Source organism: Onychostoma macrolepis, chromosome 04 (genome assembly GCF_012432095.1).
Source record: "Onychostoma macrolepis isolate SWU-2019 chromosome 04, ASM1243209v1, whole genome shotgun sequence".
NCBI classification, from domain to species: Eukaryota; Metazoa; Chordata; class Actinopteri; order Cypriniformes; family Cyprinidae; genus Onychostoma; species Onychostoma macrolepis.
This window is the reverse complement of record NC_081158.1, coordinates 6,817,518-6,832,826: the sequence shown is the minus strand read 5'-3', so window position 1 is coordinate 6,832,826 and position 15,309 is coordinate 6,817,518. Positions and strand designations below refer to the sequence as shown.

Below are 15,309 nucleotides of genomic sequence, written 5' to 3'. Positions count from 1 at the left end.
ATGATGCTAAAAGTAATGATGCTAAACAATCAGCTTTGATTGTTCCTAATAAACTGTTTAACTGCACTCGCAAGTGAATCTCAAGTTATGAGTTGTGATAGCTAAATATATTCTTAATAAACTACAACAAAAAAATATATAAATTAATTTTGTCCTCACATTCTTTCTTGTGAAAAAATCTTCTGTATGTTTTTTATGGCCTTATTTCAGTGACTTCAAAATTTTAGTTTTTCACTAAAAACACAATCATGTACATAAATGCTGCTAACATATTATTGTAGCCCAGTTTGTGCTGATTACAGTGTTATTAGACTTTAGCCATTTATATGTTTATAAGCAACTAAAAAAAGCACAAATGTCAGGGCATGTCAAAACTTCTCCAGACCCCCAAAACACCCTCAGACCCCAGAAGGTTAAAGAAAAAATTTATCATTTTGACCCATTCAATGTATTGTTGGCTATTGCTACAAATATACCTGTGCTACTTATGACTGGTTTTGTGATCCAGGGTCACAAATTCAAATAATGCCTATTTTGAGTGCCATTTTCCTCAAAGTCTAATTAAACTGGTGCTCAAGCATCTCTTACCTCTGAGCTGTTAAGATCCTGTAAATGAATGGGCCTGAAATCAGAGGACTGTGGCGGTAAAACCTGAGCAAACTGCACCTTCTGAAAAAGTATACATGTCGTGTTTTATGCCTTCTTACTGTGAGATGCCATATATACAATAACACTGGCAGACAGTTTTAGTATTACAGGTTTATAAACCTCACCATAGCAGAAGATTAACATTTAGGAAAAATTATAAGCAGGGCTCTGAACAGGTTCAAGGAAGGAAAACAAAAACTGGAAACAATCTAAATTTCGGCAGGTATGTAACCAGCAAAAGAAACCAAATCAAATTTAATAGTTCCGAACAGAATCGAAATGGCCATTAACCGGTTAATAACGTTATTTTATCATTCCATTTAATATTTGAATTTATTGCCTCACCAATAAATGAACTTTTCCACAACATTCTAATTTATTGAGATGCATCTGTAGATTTTTTTGCTTACTTGACTTTGCAGCCTGTTCATTATATAAATAAAATACAATTAAATAAACATCTACAAAGTTGCACTGCTCAGTGTAAACAGTCCTTAGTACAATCTGAGCCGCTCAGCATGAGCACAGTCTCACTGTGCTGTTATTAGGGCTGTCGCGGTTAAGGAATTTCCATTGCTGTAATTTTGAGTGGCTCAATAGCGCGGTATGCATATATATATATATATATAATCTGTGTGTGTATGTGTTATGATGTAAGGAGGTCATATTCAGAAACCAATAAAACCGAAACTAAATCGCGTTGAAACAGGAAGTGAAGTAAACAGAAGAGAATGACAAAATAACGGTCCACATAACAAAACTTAAACCTGACAATAAGATCATTAGTATATCGTTAGCCTATATATATATATATATATATATACACAATAGTTAGTTCTGATCCTTGAATCTGACTGACAAGATAATTTTTCAGTTGATCTCTCTCTCATTCGCACGCAGTCTGTTTAGGCTTGTTAAGTGCAAATTTACTGAGCCTCTGTGCAAATCAGCATGGTACACATTGTTATCATTACTAATATTCAGTACACATGCACGAAGTGTAAAACAAGAAGGGCGAACTCACGAAAAGAAAACACTGAAATATCGCGGTTGCTGCAGTTGTTGCATTCCTCTGCGGTTATGCTCATCAATAGTATTGCGATATTGCGGTTATCGCGACAGCCCTAGCTGTCATAGCCTATGTGAAGGACGTTTTATGTCGATAATGTGGGTAAAGTGCAAAGCCTATACATAAATAATATTTTAGCATCCAGATACATCGCGAATATAGAAACATTAGGATTTGTGCCGAATGAGTGAGAGAGGTAAGCTTCAGTTTCACTTTAAATTAATTTGTTTTTGGCTTAACGTTTATATTGCCTATTGTTGTTGTTACGTTCATAAATGTCCTTGTGGGAGTGCCTGTGGTTTTCTTTCTCTCTCTTTCTCTCTCTCTCTCTCCTGCTTGCTCTTTCTCTGTTTCCTGTTGATCTTTTAGGCCGCCTTCCTTGACTGCTGATTGGCTCATGAAGCTGTCAGTCATCATTAAGCGACATGACGCCAACCTATCAGCTGAAAACTTCTTGCTGGCAGATATAAGGACGCTGAAAGAAGTGAATGGAGACCTCTTTTGCGCACTGCTTTTTGCTGTCATTGTACTCGTTTTGATTTTGCTTTGTTTATTATTGATTTATGCCAAGATCCTTTGTTTTTGTTTGACAGTAGATTCACCATTTTTGTTTGATTGTTACTTTGTAACTCGGATGGCATTGCTCTTTGAACTTTGAGCTGATGCTCTGTGACGTTTACTCTTTACTCAAGAGGAAGGTGGATAGGGAAGATGTCGTACGACTTCCATTGTGCAACATTTAGGTAACTCTGTGTATAGAAACCCTAGGTAAGAGGTGAACGCCATCCCTTGTATGTTTTGTTTGTTAGTTGAGAGTAGGGAAGTATATGGCGCTTGGCGCTGAAGATTTCTTTTTCCTTTAGTTAGGATAGAGGTTTAAATAAGGTAGTATTGGTTTTGTTTCTTTCTTTCTTTTGGCGTCACTAGCGTCCCCTTTCTCTTGGGTTGATTTGCGTAGTCTTTTGGTTTATTTTCTTTTTCCCTGAATTGTAAATTTGTACATATTGGTTGTCTCTTTAATGACTTATACTTTTGTAAATATACTTTGTAGTTATGGATTCTTTTCACTTTGTATAATAAATCACTTTCGTTGGCAGTTTATGTCCTTGCTTTGTCTCTTGCCGCATCCATCATTGTACAGACTTTCCACAATCTCAATGTTACTCCTTTTACCTCCTAGACCATCTTAAGGGGTCGTAACAGTTGTGTTGAGAAGGGAACCAAAATGGCCTAGTTGCGTTGATAACATTTGTAAACATTTTGCTTTACCGCTATTTTAGCCTACATTATTTCTGAATGTAATGATAAAATGCGACATACAGCCTACGTGACTTGTGTTTTTTCCTCTCAAAATGCAATTTTATACAAGTAGCGTTTAACCATGAAGCAAACATTTTTAAATATCTGGAACAAATACTTTAAATGTCTTTAAAGCATTGACAGTTTTTCCTATCATTTAATACATTTGACGATGATGCTGTATTGCCTATGACTAAGTACAAGATAGACAGATCAAGATTATCTTCATGTTTTTTTCTTTTTGAGTAAAAACACAGTACTTAATAATTATTATTATTATTATTATTATTATTATAGGCAAACAAAAATTAAAAAAATAACATTATTAACTTTTTCATTATATTTTTTCTACCAAAACCAGTTTCAGAATGGTAAAAATACAGACGAGTGTAGGAACAGAAACGTTAAAATACCAATTAAATTTTTTTTCCCGTTTTTAAGCCCTGATTTTAAGAGATGTATAAAATCTTTTTTTTTTAATTAATAAACAAACAAACAAACAAACATGTCCAGTATGACTTGAACCAACAGTGGACATGTTGTCTTCTAAAATGAGGAGAAGAGGAAAAGTCTATGACTAATACATACTTTGTTCTTGTGCTGCATCCCAATTCACATACTATTCGTCCTAAATAGTATTTGAAATTAGAATCAGTGTGTCCCAAATCATAGTATGTTGAAATGAGTGTGCAAAGGTACCCGGATGGTTTACTCTATCTGGTGGAAATTCAAAGTGCAGATCCGTGCACACTTTTGATTGATGGACAGGCAGGGAAAGGGGTTTGAGTGATTAATAATATCTAACAAGATTAAAAAATATATTTATTTAATATTATTCACATTACGACAGCGTTTTATTGCAATGTTAAAAAATTTAAAAATCTAATATTACGAGATTAAAGTCGTAATATTTCGAGAATAAAGTCAAAATATTTGGAGAATGGTGGACGAGTCTTAACTCTTATTAAAGGGGTGGTTTACTGTTTTTTTTCAAGGCTTGATTGTGTTTATGGGGTGCAGTCTAACATGTGTTCATGCTGTGAAAATGTATAATTGGAACAGTTTGTTGGAGCTGATCTGACGATCTGAATGAGAGAGAGAGAGAGATGCAGAGCAGTGCGACGCGAGGAACAGGATTAAGTACCGCTGATTTAGAACATTAATTTTGAAACTTGTGAATCCATTAGAATCGTTAGAAGACAGAATCGCGATTCATATATGAATAGATTTTTACGTGCACCGCTAGTTTTCTCTTCCTCTTCTCTAAAGCAGCACAGCATGGCCCCGCCCCTTCCTTACATGTTCCCGAGGGCGGGGTTTATCTGGGTCCGTGACGTGTAAGACCCGGGAAGTAGTTCGTTGTTGTCCCTAACCAGCGTTTTGTAGGCATTAAACTTCCAGAATTTTAAAAGACGATATCTCTGTTTGCATTGAACTTTCAGCGCTGCAACTTTGCAGATGTTGTTTATGCTCAAACAGCAACATTACACACTAACTAATGTTAAAAAAGTGAAATTGCAATCAACCACCCCTTTAAGCATATCTCTTTGGGTTTGAGACTTTAATCTTTGCAATTTTACAGATCTTACACTCCAAAGACAAAGGAAAACATGAAATCGTATCATATGACCCCTTTAATCATTAGTAAATAGTCAATTCATCCTTTTTAAAGCATTGTTCCAACATTAATAGGCGTTAGAAAGCAGTTTATAAATACAACTATAAATGTTTTGTTCTTGAGCATATCTATATTGTTTAATAATTGCATTTTCATACTTTATTAATTATCAATTTATCATTTCTAAATTATTACGTTATTTACAAACCAGTTATTTGGGAGTTGTCAGTGGTTCATAAGATCATTTAGAAAGTGTAAGTAAATGATTAATAAACTATTTAAATGTACATTTATGAATCTTATTATTTAGACACATGATAATAGTTGCTCAGTGTGTTAATAAATGCTTTATTAACACATATTCCTGCTGTAATTCATGATTAAGTCAGGTAGTTATAAAACATTTAGTAGTTGCCAGCCATCTATTTTTGTGAACTCATCTAAAGTGAGGACTATTCATACCTCGTAAAGCATTTACAAAGGAGATTTAAAGGCTCATTTATCTTCCTAACAGAAAAAATAAACAAACAACACAGAGGGATACAGAACACAGAAATATTTTTTTCAAGGTGCAAAAAAATGAAACTGTACACTTGTTAAAAAATTATAAGTAAACCTTTTCATAGGAAAAAAATAATAATTCAAGTGTAGGTTCATTTTTTTTGTATCTTGAAATAAATATTTCTGAGTTCTGTATCCCTATGTGTTGTGTTTGTTTATTTTTTCTGTTAGGAAGATAAATGAGCCTTTAAATCTCCTTTGTAATAGATATGCTTATAAATCAAGAACAAGGCATTTATAGCTGTATCTATAAACTGCTTACTAATGACTATTATTGTTGGGACAATGCTTTATAAATGATGAACTGACTATTTACTAATGCTTACCTAATGATTCATAGCATGCAGTTATTATAATGTGTTTTTCACGCTCTTTAATGTGACGTGACAGATCACTGTATTCGCTTCAGTTTAAGCAGCATGTGAATCAGTCATCTTTCCGATTACAGTGAGACATTCGTTTCATCAAATTTGGCTACTGTTTTTTTTTTTTTTCTCCTTGCCTTCCGATGTTCCTTCACTTTTCTATCTTGCTAAACTTGAAATAAAGAGGAAAAACATTTATAATTTGTATTTTTGTGACAGAATTTGAAAGCTGAGCTGTGTTAGGCTATTAAAAGCAACAAAGCACAAAATTATTGTGATTACTGGGTGCCTGGTGCGCTACAAATAATTAATGGGAAACGTTAAATATTATGTCCAATCATTTACTGTATTATACCATGAATGAAACAGCTTGTGAATAGTCACTTAACGTTATATTTACCTCAAAAAAAAACAATATAACTTATGTTAACGAGTTGGAGCCCACTTCAACCTTTAGAACGTTTTATTGTAGTTTTTAATTAAATACATGCGAGTAATGACATGTTGGACATTTTTGCGGAGTAGGTGGTGGAATTTTCACAAAGAAAACGGTATAATTTAATGAATTGATTCACTTGAATACAGAGATCTGTCATGCCACACTAAAGAGCTTGAAAAACACATTATTGTAAGACACATCGTTTGTGTTTTGCTATAAAACATATTTTGAAAGCTGAGACTGTGCTTTTGGTACTCTTAATATAAAACAAAAAGCTTATTGCTATTGGGGGCTGGTGCACTACACATAACGAATGGATACCTTCTTTGGGCCAACCGCGTGGACCTTACAAAGTTTTTAAGGCAACTCAGTTCACAGTAAATGCTGCTTCCCACATACTCCATCTCTGCAAGTGCTGCGGGTTTAATGTTTGGGGGCGCAATTTGAGCCAAGTTCACTTTATTTACATTCATGTAATTTCAAACATTTCTGTGGACTGGAGTTCAAAACTCAAGAATTTTACATGATAAGAACTCGAGGGTTTGAAGATTTGAGATGAAAGAATTTAAGAAATAAATATTTGTATTGTAACATAGTGTTTGTTGGTTCTTGTAAAGCATGAACCCAAGGGTCAACAGCCTTAAAAGTAACTATTTCCATTTTATATACATTTCTGGGGGGTTCAGCTGAGAACTCCTGATGGGAAGTCCTGATTTGGCTTATTACTCACCTGAGGAGGACAACAGCAGGCGTTGGCTTTACAGGCAAATGCTGACAGACAGATGGAGATGATAAACTCAAGCACGGCAAATAACAACAACACACCTTTGATTCCCATTACGAGACTCTGAGAGAAAAAAGAATCAACATTAACACAAATAATTATTACAAAACCAATCATAAATATAGCTGCCAGCAGCGATTACTGGGGTTCAAGCACTTTAAGGCATTTAAGCAGACATGAAATAAGACATTACATATTGTTTAGCAAACCTGTAACCACCTAAACAATGATTATAAAAGGCATTTTTGGCAAATTCAGGTAATTTACCATAGAAATTAAATGATTTTTAATGTTTATGATCTTCATAAAACTTTGCATGCTTGTTTAGAATCATCTGTCTCATGTTTAGAATCATCATTTTCGTGAAGTTTTGAGTTTCGTTCCAATTATTCGCTCCGTTAACTTTGTCTAACTGGTGCTCAAATTTCGTGTTAGACACTTGTTGTGCTTTGGACCAAGACTGTGTTTACCAACTTTCATGTTGATAGGACAAATGGTTGTGTAGTTATACCTGTTTTTATGTTTTTTCCCTCTTATAGCGCCACCAAGTGGCCAAGCTCTACAATTTTTTCATGTGACCTCAGATGCAACGCTTCCATAAGTGTTCTGAGTTTGGTGAAGATAACTCATTCCCTTCAAGAGTTATAGTCGTTGTAGTAAAAGCGGCACTGCCCCTTTCGAAACGTTTTGGCATCCCTTTGCGAAAGTGAGTAAAAAGTTCAATTTTTTTTTTTTTTGGATAATTATTATTCACCGTCCAGAGAATCTTTCTGCACTGGTTTGGTTCCAATTGGGCAAAAAAACCTAGGACTAGTTCAGAAAAGTAGGTTTTTAAAAAAATCAAAAATACCCAAAAAGTTTGCAGGGTGTCGATCAAATCTGAGGCATGTGTTTTGTCCAGAGTGAGCCAAGGATTCCAACGACATAAGACACTTGAGCCTGCGACAGACAATTTAGGAGATAGGAGCGATTTTGTATATTTGACCGCTGTAGCGCCCCCGTCAGGCCGATTGGGGCGAGCCTTGGTGACGTTGAAGGAGGCATGAGTGCTACCATCCCTCCAAGTTTCTATGACTTACAGTCTGCCTGATCATTTTTTTTTTTTTTTTGTGGAGATTACTAACCCTTGGCCATTCTCACAATTATAATAGTGTTTCACCACTACTTACTAATTACTACACACACCAGTACACTGATGCTCAGCAGTCCAGAATCTACCATCCTTGAGGATCATATGGTAATGTAACATATTTAGGGTGTTTCATTTCCATAATGACCAATGCAATTTATTAAGAGTAGAAGTAGCATCTGGTTTAAAATGCTTTAAATTATGGTAAACATCAGTAAATGATACTGCGTGATTCTCTTAAATAATTTTGTGCCTGAAAGGGAAACTCTTACAAATGCATATGCAGTAATGTTAGCCGCAAAAATAACTGTCTTTTACATTGCTAATGTTTCACTGCATGCCCTGACAGTAGTTTTTTAACACCAAAAGAGTTTGTGCTCCCCAAAGGGTTTGTGCTGGTGCAAGGCGTTAGTCCAGTTTGACCCACAAGGGCCAGATTTACTGAGTTTAAATTAACATATAATGTCAATGTCTTCTTGTATTGTAAATGATCTATAAACTACTTCTGAAAGGCCGGGTAAAAGAGTAAACAAATGAGTACAGATAAGGCTTGTGTACTCGCCACACAGTGATCTTACTGTAATTACTAAATAAACGTTTTATTGCTATTTTGACAATTTCACATTAAATGTGAAAATAAAAGTTGATGACCAACCTGATGATCCGGTCCGAAGAAACGACAGCCATATTGATCGCAGTAAACGCGTGAAATAGATCCAAATCCAGTGAAAGTAAAATAATGACAATCCCTGCAGTTATAATACTGAAAATGTTCATTCCGAGTGAAGCTTTCACCTATAAGCAGAAAAAAAACATAAAACAGAACAAATTACCAAGTACTTTAAAACATTGTGTTAACAAGTTAATGCATATAGAAAAGTATATGAAGTGTGATAAAAATACACTTTCGACACAATTTGACATTATTAGTTGCTGAAATTTGATTGGCTGGTAGAGGCCATGTTTTTGTTTTATGTATCCGAGTCATGACATCCACAAGAAAATTCATATTCATTTTTAACTTCGCCGATCCAACAGCTACAGTGTTGAGTTGTATTGCTTTCTACAGGAGCAACGTTGTCATAATTTTGTGTGAATTCTCAAATTATTATATTGTTTCATTACATTTGGGTGTTGTGTTCAGGACATGAAGATCAATTTGTGAAAAAAGGGGTGCCAACTGTTGAATTCACTGATCATCACAATGCTTTAATTAAAATTAGTTTGATAACTTTTTGCCAGCAGCATCCCTGACTGAAGTGTGCAAAATTTTGTGAAGATTCACTAAAAATGGCAGATATTTTTATAGATGGAAATGAAATCAAATATGCACATTTAAGGATTCATGGGAAAAACTTACTCAAAAATGCAAATCATATTATAATTGTGCCACCTAGTGTTGTGTGTCTGTGCGTCTGAATAGATACGCACGTTTGGGACCTTCCTATCAAGTTTAGGGTCTCTATGAATTATGGTCACTGATGTACTTTGATGTACCATATACTTCAGAAAAATAGACAAGAAGAAACCAGTATAAACCAGTCCAGAAAATCAGTAAAAACTATGTTTGTACATCCAGCACGGTGCTTGGACCCCTAAAAGTAAAGTGTTGTGTAGTACATACCAAACACAAACCGGAGGGTGAATTCATTTTATTTTCTGCAGCAATGCAGAGTGAGCCTGTGATGATGTACTGAGAAGAGAGAGAAAGGACAAAATTAAAGCTTGGATTGGAATACATAGACAGAACACTTTTATGAAAGACAGAACACTTAATCGTATAATAGTTTCTTACGATGAGAGATCCCCAGTAAGGAATACCACTAAAGACAAAGAGGAGTCCTGCATAAGCTGCAGACACAATGCCTAACAGGAGAGTCCACACACCGATCATTATCTGGACCGTCTGTGAGGGACAAAAAGAATTCAGAAAGTGTGAGTACGACGAGAGAGTCTTTCATAAAGGGGAACAATATAAAATATACAATGTATGGCAGCTGTGGTTATACACTTGTGATTGTACTAGAAAAATATCTAAAAAAATATTCCGCAAGTGTGGAATTATCATTGTATGAATGTCATTGTGTTTGCAGATGTGCAATAATGGATTACTTCATATTTTTTAATAGTTTGCAATTCCTACAACATTCTTCTCTGTGACTGATCCACTGCAAAGTTTACGGTTTATTCTGTAAATGATAAACCTGATCTCATACTGATGTGTTTCCTGCTCTGTCACCAAGACAATAAATCACATTCTTCAATAAAAATTGTGTATGCTTTGTTAAATGTGTGCACCGCTCCTCATTTAGAATTTATTCCTGCATTTATTTGCTTACCTCACAGTGATATACACACAGGAAAGGGTTTATAAGACATTTCTCACCCCGAGGGCTTTCGGTTGTCCTTTCAGAAATGCCTGAAGTCCTTGAAGAGGTGAAGCTCCCACCACCTGTTGTACATAAACAGGCACAGGAGCATTGGTCACCGTCGTACCACGAGCTGTTTGTGTTGCTGGCTGCAGCTGGATGACGAGCGTTGAAGAGTTCATGGGTATGACAGTGTGAGACATTCTGGTGTGTGAATCTCCAACTGACCTGTACAAAACCACAGTGAATCAAAACATGTAAACAATATGATTATGAAACAGCTCATGTTTAAACTGATCTACATCATTTACATTTAAGGCATTTAACAGATGCTCTACCCAAAGACAAAACACAAACTGAAATATTTCAAGAGTTTTTTTGTTTTGTTTGTTTTTTTAATTCTGATGGTTACGACTTACAGCTTAGGAAAATTAAAAATTCAGTATCTCAAAAAATCAAATAAAAAAAAGATTTACAAAACAGAAATGTTCAAGATCTCCGAAGTATGTTTAATTATGCACTTAATACTTGGTTGGAATCGGAATTACTGCTTCATTGCGGCATGGCATGGAGGCGATCATCCTGTGGCACTGCTGAGGCGTTACTGAAGCCCAGGTTGGTTTGATAGCGGCCTCAGCTCGTCTGTATTGTTTGGTCAGATGTTACTTATCTTCCTCTTGAAAATACCCCATAGATTCCATATGGGGTTCAGGTCAGGTGAGTTGGCTGGTCAATAAAGTACAGTAATATCATGGTCAGCAAAGCACTTGGAAGTGGTTTTGTCACTGTGGGCAGGTGCTAAAGTCCTGCTGGAAAAGGAAATCAGCTTCTCCATAAAGCTTGTCAGCAGATGGAAGCATGAAATACTCTGAAATCTCCTGGTAGATGGCTGCATTGACTTTGGACTTGATAAAACACAATGAACCAACACCAGCAGACGTCACGGCACCCCAAATCATCTCTGAATTCAGAAACTTCACACTGGACTTCAAGCAGCTTGGATTCTGTGCCTCTCCAGACTTTAGACCTTGATTTCTAAATGAAATGCAAAATTTACTTTAATCTGAAAAGAGGACTTTGGACCACTGAGCAACAGTCCAGTTCTTTTTCTCCACAGCCCAGGTAAGATGCTTCTGACGTTGTCTCTGGTTCAGAAGTGGCTTTGTAGCCCTTTTCCTGAAGACGTCTGAGCGTGGTGACTCTTGATGCACTGACTCCAGCTTCAGTTCACTCCTTGTGAAGCTCTCCCAAGTGTTTGAATCGGCTTTGCTTGAAAGTATTGCGCACCTTTTCTTACCATACTTTTTCCCTACAGTCAACTTTCTATGAATATATTTCGATCCAGCCCTTTCAGTGATGACCTTCTGTGGCTTATCCTTTTGGCTTCCTGTGATAGATGGTGTGAAGCCGCAACACCGGTTACGTCACTTGTCCACCACGGCACCGCCCCACTGTCGTTTTGATTTTTTTATAGTAATAAAAATCAGAACAGACACAATTAAAAACTGAACACGGCTGCTCAATGCAGTGTGCTGATCGACAGTCACATGATCACAGATCAGATTTCATTTATCACATGAGGAGCGAGTCAGGCTGACTGACAAGAAGAGACAGACAAGACGACGGCGGATGATTTAGTTTCGAAATGAAAGGCAAAAGCACCTGTTTGGCAATATTTTGGATTTGGAAAAGCCTGTTTATCTAAGTGTCACAAATGCTGTCGACCAGGGAGACACGGAGATGAGGAGTACAGGAACGAAGACTTTTATTAACATACGATAACTATAAACACTTTCTATAAACACTCCCTGCAACAAAGACTTAATAAGATAATATATGTTTACTTGAATATTGCACTACAAAATAATGTTTAATGTTTACTTCTAGCTCTTTTGCACTATGCGCTGCTTCCCACAAAATCTCTCTTCTGAACAATTTAATGTACAAAATATACATTTCCTGCACAATTTCATGTACAAATATCTCTTTTTAGCACTATTTCATGTACAGTATTTATGTAAAGTTCTTGTACAGTCAACTAGGTATAGTATTTATAGTATATGTATAGTCAGATGGTTAAACTGTTGTATAGCCCTATTGTTTTTTTCTTTTTTTTCCTATATTTGCATTGCTGTATGTGTATCTTATGTTTAACTAGTATGTAGCACCATGGTCCTGCGAGACACGACATTTCGTTCCACTATATGTCCACACATGTAGCAGAATGACAATAAAGCTCAACTTGAACTTGAACATACAACTCATGACATTCACGACTAACATATAATAGACAATCAACACCGAACGCTGACTGGAGGGAACACAGGACTTAAGAACACTGGGGAAAACGAGATAATTAATAACACAGGACTGGAAACAAATTAACTAATGATGACAAACTAGGACAGGAACTCCAAATAAGGACACAAGAGGAGGGGAAAACACAGGACACGGAGACACAGTCTGACACTAAGGTGATTTTGGAAGTTATTTATTTATTTTTATTTTTATATTTGTTTCTTATTTAATTGGTTCCACAATGTTTGGTGATTTTTACTTTATTTAAACTGTGTAATTTATTTATTTTATTTGACATCAAGGTGTATGCCGTGCATCCAAGCTTTCTTATTAGTTTTGCTAATAAACGTTCTGCATTTCTTATTTATTTGGTTCCAGTGTTTGCCGATTTAAAATTTTGTATAGACCTACCTAAAACTTTGTGTTATTTGTCATTTTATATTCGGCATAGGCTATAGAATGGTGTATTTTGATTCGTTTTGTTATATATAGGCTAAGTTGAGTTTTAAGTTGTATTTTGTTGTTACTTGACGCCGAATTTTCGCTATTTTTAACGTTAAAGTAAAATGTGCACCCCGCCTTTAAAAACTATTTGAAAGCGAAGGAAAGCGAGGACCACTATTATCGGTGTTGTTAATGTCAATTAACCGGTGGGGAAATATATGACAAAGTATACGACGACAAGATATAACCTCTTCAGTAGCGAGACATTTTAATGAAATGGGACACGATATCAAGCAATTGGAATGTATAGGAATAGAAGAGGTTTTTGGGTCACGTCGATGAGGTAATATAAATAAAGAACTATTGAAACGGGAAGCATTTTGGATTCATAAACTTAAATCACTGACGCCAAATGGCATGAAGGAAGAACTAGAACTTTCTGTTTTTCTTTAATGTACTATAATTGGTCGAATTCCTCTTTAAGATGTTATATAATAAACCTTGAGTATTTACAGTGAAAAAAAAACATAATTGCTTGTGACGATGCATTTCTGATGTTTCTAATTATAGAATTTTCCACTGTTATACCATTTAAAGTCAATTGATGGAGTTGTTGATTGTTTATTTAAACTGTAGGCTTGTATAATAGTGATGAATGAATGATCCTAGATGGTTTTTGCCTTGGTCGCAGATGTGTGGTGTGATGTACTAATGAATATGATGTTTTGTGTTGTGAAAATTGTCTAGTAGTTAAAAAGGAAATGTTTTAATTATTGTGGTGATTCAACATTGACTAATGACTGATGACGTCGACATAATTGGTGATTTGAAAAGTGGGTGGAGGGATGCAATTGCTTTACACACTGAGGAAGTAGCTGAAACGTTTGTCTTTTCCCCAATGGTGATGATTGTTAAATAAAGCGGAAAAAGATGACTGTTCTCGTGAGTGCAGATCATAATTTCTTATACAATATATGACAAAAAAATAAAAATATTACATATGGGTCAATGAGGTGACGCCTAAATTTTCTGTCCAATTGCATTTTTTTTCAGTTAAAAACTTGTTTAAATGCATAAAAATATGCCATATATAAGAAGCACTTCTCCCACATATGTACCAACTTTAATATTTCAAAAAACATTAGTTATTTGTAGTTTTTCTGTTATTCAAAGTGTCAAAACATCATGTGGTGCGACCGTCCGGCCATAACTGTTGTTTTGGAAACTTTGAAATTACCTTGAATTTATTCCGGTTAATTTTCTGCACTATTTGGTATGTTTTCCAAAGTGTTTTGTAATCCTGTATAAACTTTCAAAGCATTTGTATTTATATTTCCATCATAGTATTAGGGCTGCACGATATATCGCATGCGATATTTAATGCGCATCTTGTCAGTAAAGCTGGTTCTGTAATCAGCGGTAATTTCCATCATGTGCGTGATTTCACATGGAGCTGCATTTACCACACAGAGCCGTTGTTCACTGACAAGCTGCGCAAAACCACGCTGATAATGAACGTGGATTTGCACAGCTTGTCAGTGAACAACGGCCAAGCAAAGTCAAATAAACGCTCACCATAGGCAGCATGTTAATTCTGACCCTGCAGTCAAGCACAAACTCCAGATGTAATTTTCTGCTGTAAGAGAGGTGTTTGATTTCATCTCAGAACCTGAGCCAGCAACTCTAACTTGACCCTTAGCAAATACCCGCCCTTAGTTACTGTTGCTACATCAGACAAATCATCCGACAATCCATGGCACTTTTATGCCACACATCATGTTCTCATGCAGTGAAAAATACATCACCGAGCAAAGAAGACACTGACAACACGCCGACACACAAGAAACAGCAGGTTACTTTCGGTATTAAAGTCAGAGTCCAAATTTTGTCATTTTTTTAAGAAATTCAAACAAATACTGTTTTGTGGCTCTTTAATGTGTCGTGACAGATCGCTGTAGCACCTCAGTTCAAGCAGCATGTGAACTGACCATCTCTTACTAGTTATAGCACAAAATAAACATGAATGAACATCAGAAGGTATCTTGTTTCAACTGTGAAAAGATGTCAGTAAACTATTTTTCAAGTTCAAGTCCACCTGTCACGAATCTGGTCCCTGCACTTCCGTTCATTCACCACCAGAGGTCACTCACTCACCACATTGACTCTCACAGCACACATCACACTGGACTCAATTTCCCATCATCCATTACTGATCACAGCTGTCACCAATCACTCATTGCACTAATCACACGCACACACTGATCACATACCTTATTTAAACCCTGG

The 15,309-nt window shown here is 35.8% G+C and overlaps 1 protein-coding gene across 1 annotated transcript in view; it reads right to left on the bottom strand.

Annotated features, from left to right (window-relative positions):
* LOC131538459 (membrane-spanning 4-domains subfamily A member 4A-like) overlaps positions 1 to 15,309 on the bottom strand; it is a 31,912-nt gene that overhangs the window by 4,098 nt on the left and 12,505 nt on the right. Inside the window, exons 2-8 of the mRNA XM_058772336.1 lie at positions 10,299 to 10,509; positions 9,708 to 9,818; positions 9,537 to 9,605; positions 8,568 to 8,707; positions 6,993 to 7,002; positions 6,730 to 6,846; positions 589 to 669 (exon numbers count right to left, since the gene is read on the bottom strand). Of these exons, the coding sequence (XP_058628319.1) occupies positions 589 to 669; positions 6,730 to 6,846; positions 6,993 to 7,002; positions 8,568 to 8,707; positions 9,537 to 9,605; positions 9,708 to 9,818; positions 10,299 to 10,484 (714 nt within the window). The 5' untranslated portion in view covers positions 10,485 to 10,509. The remainder of the gene's footprint in view (positions 1 to 588; positions 670 to 6,729; positions 6,847 to 6,992; positions 7,003 to 8,567; positions 8,708 to 9,536; positions 9,606 to 9,707; positions 9,819 to 10,298; positions 10,510 to 15,309) is intronic.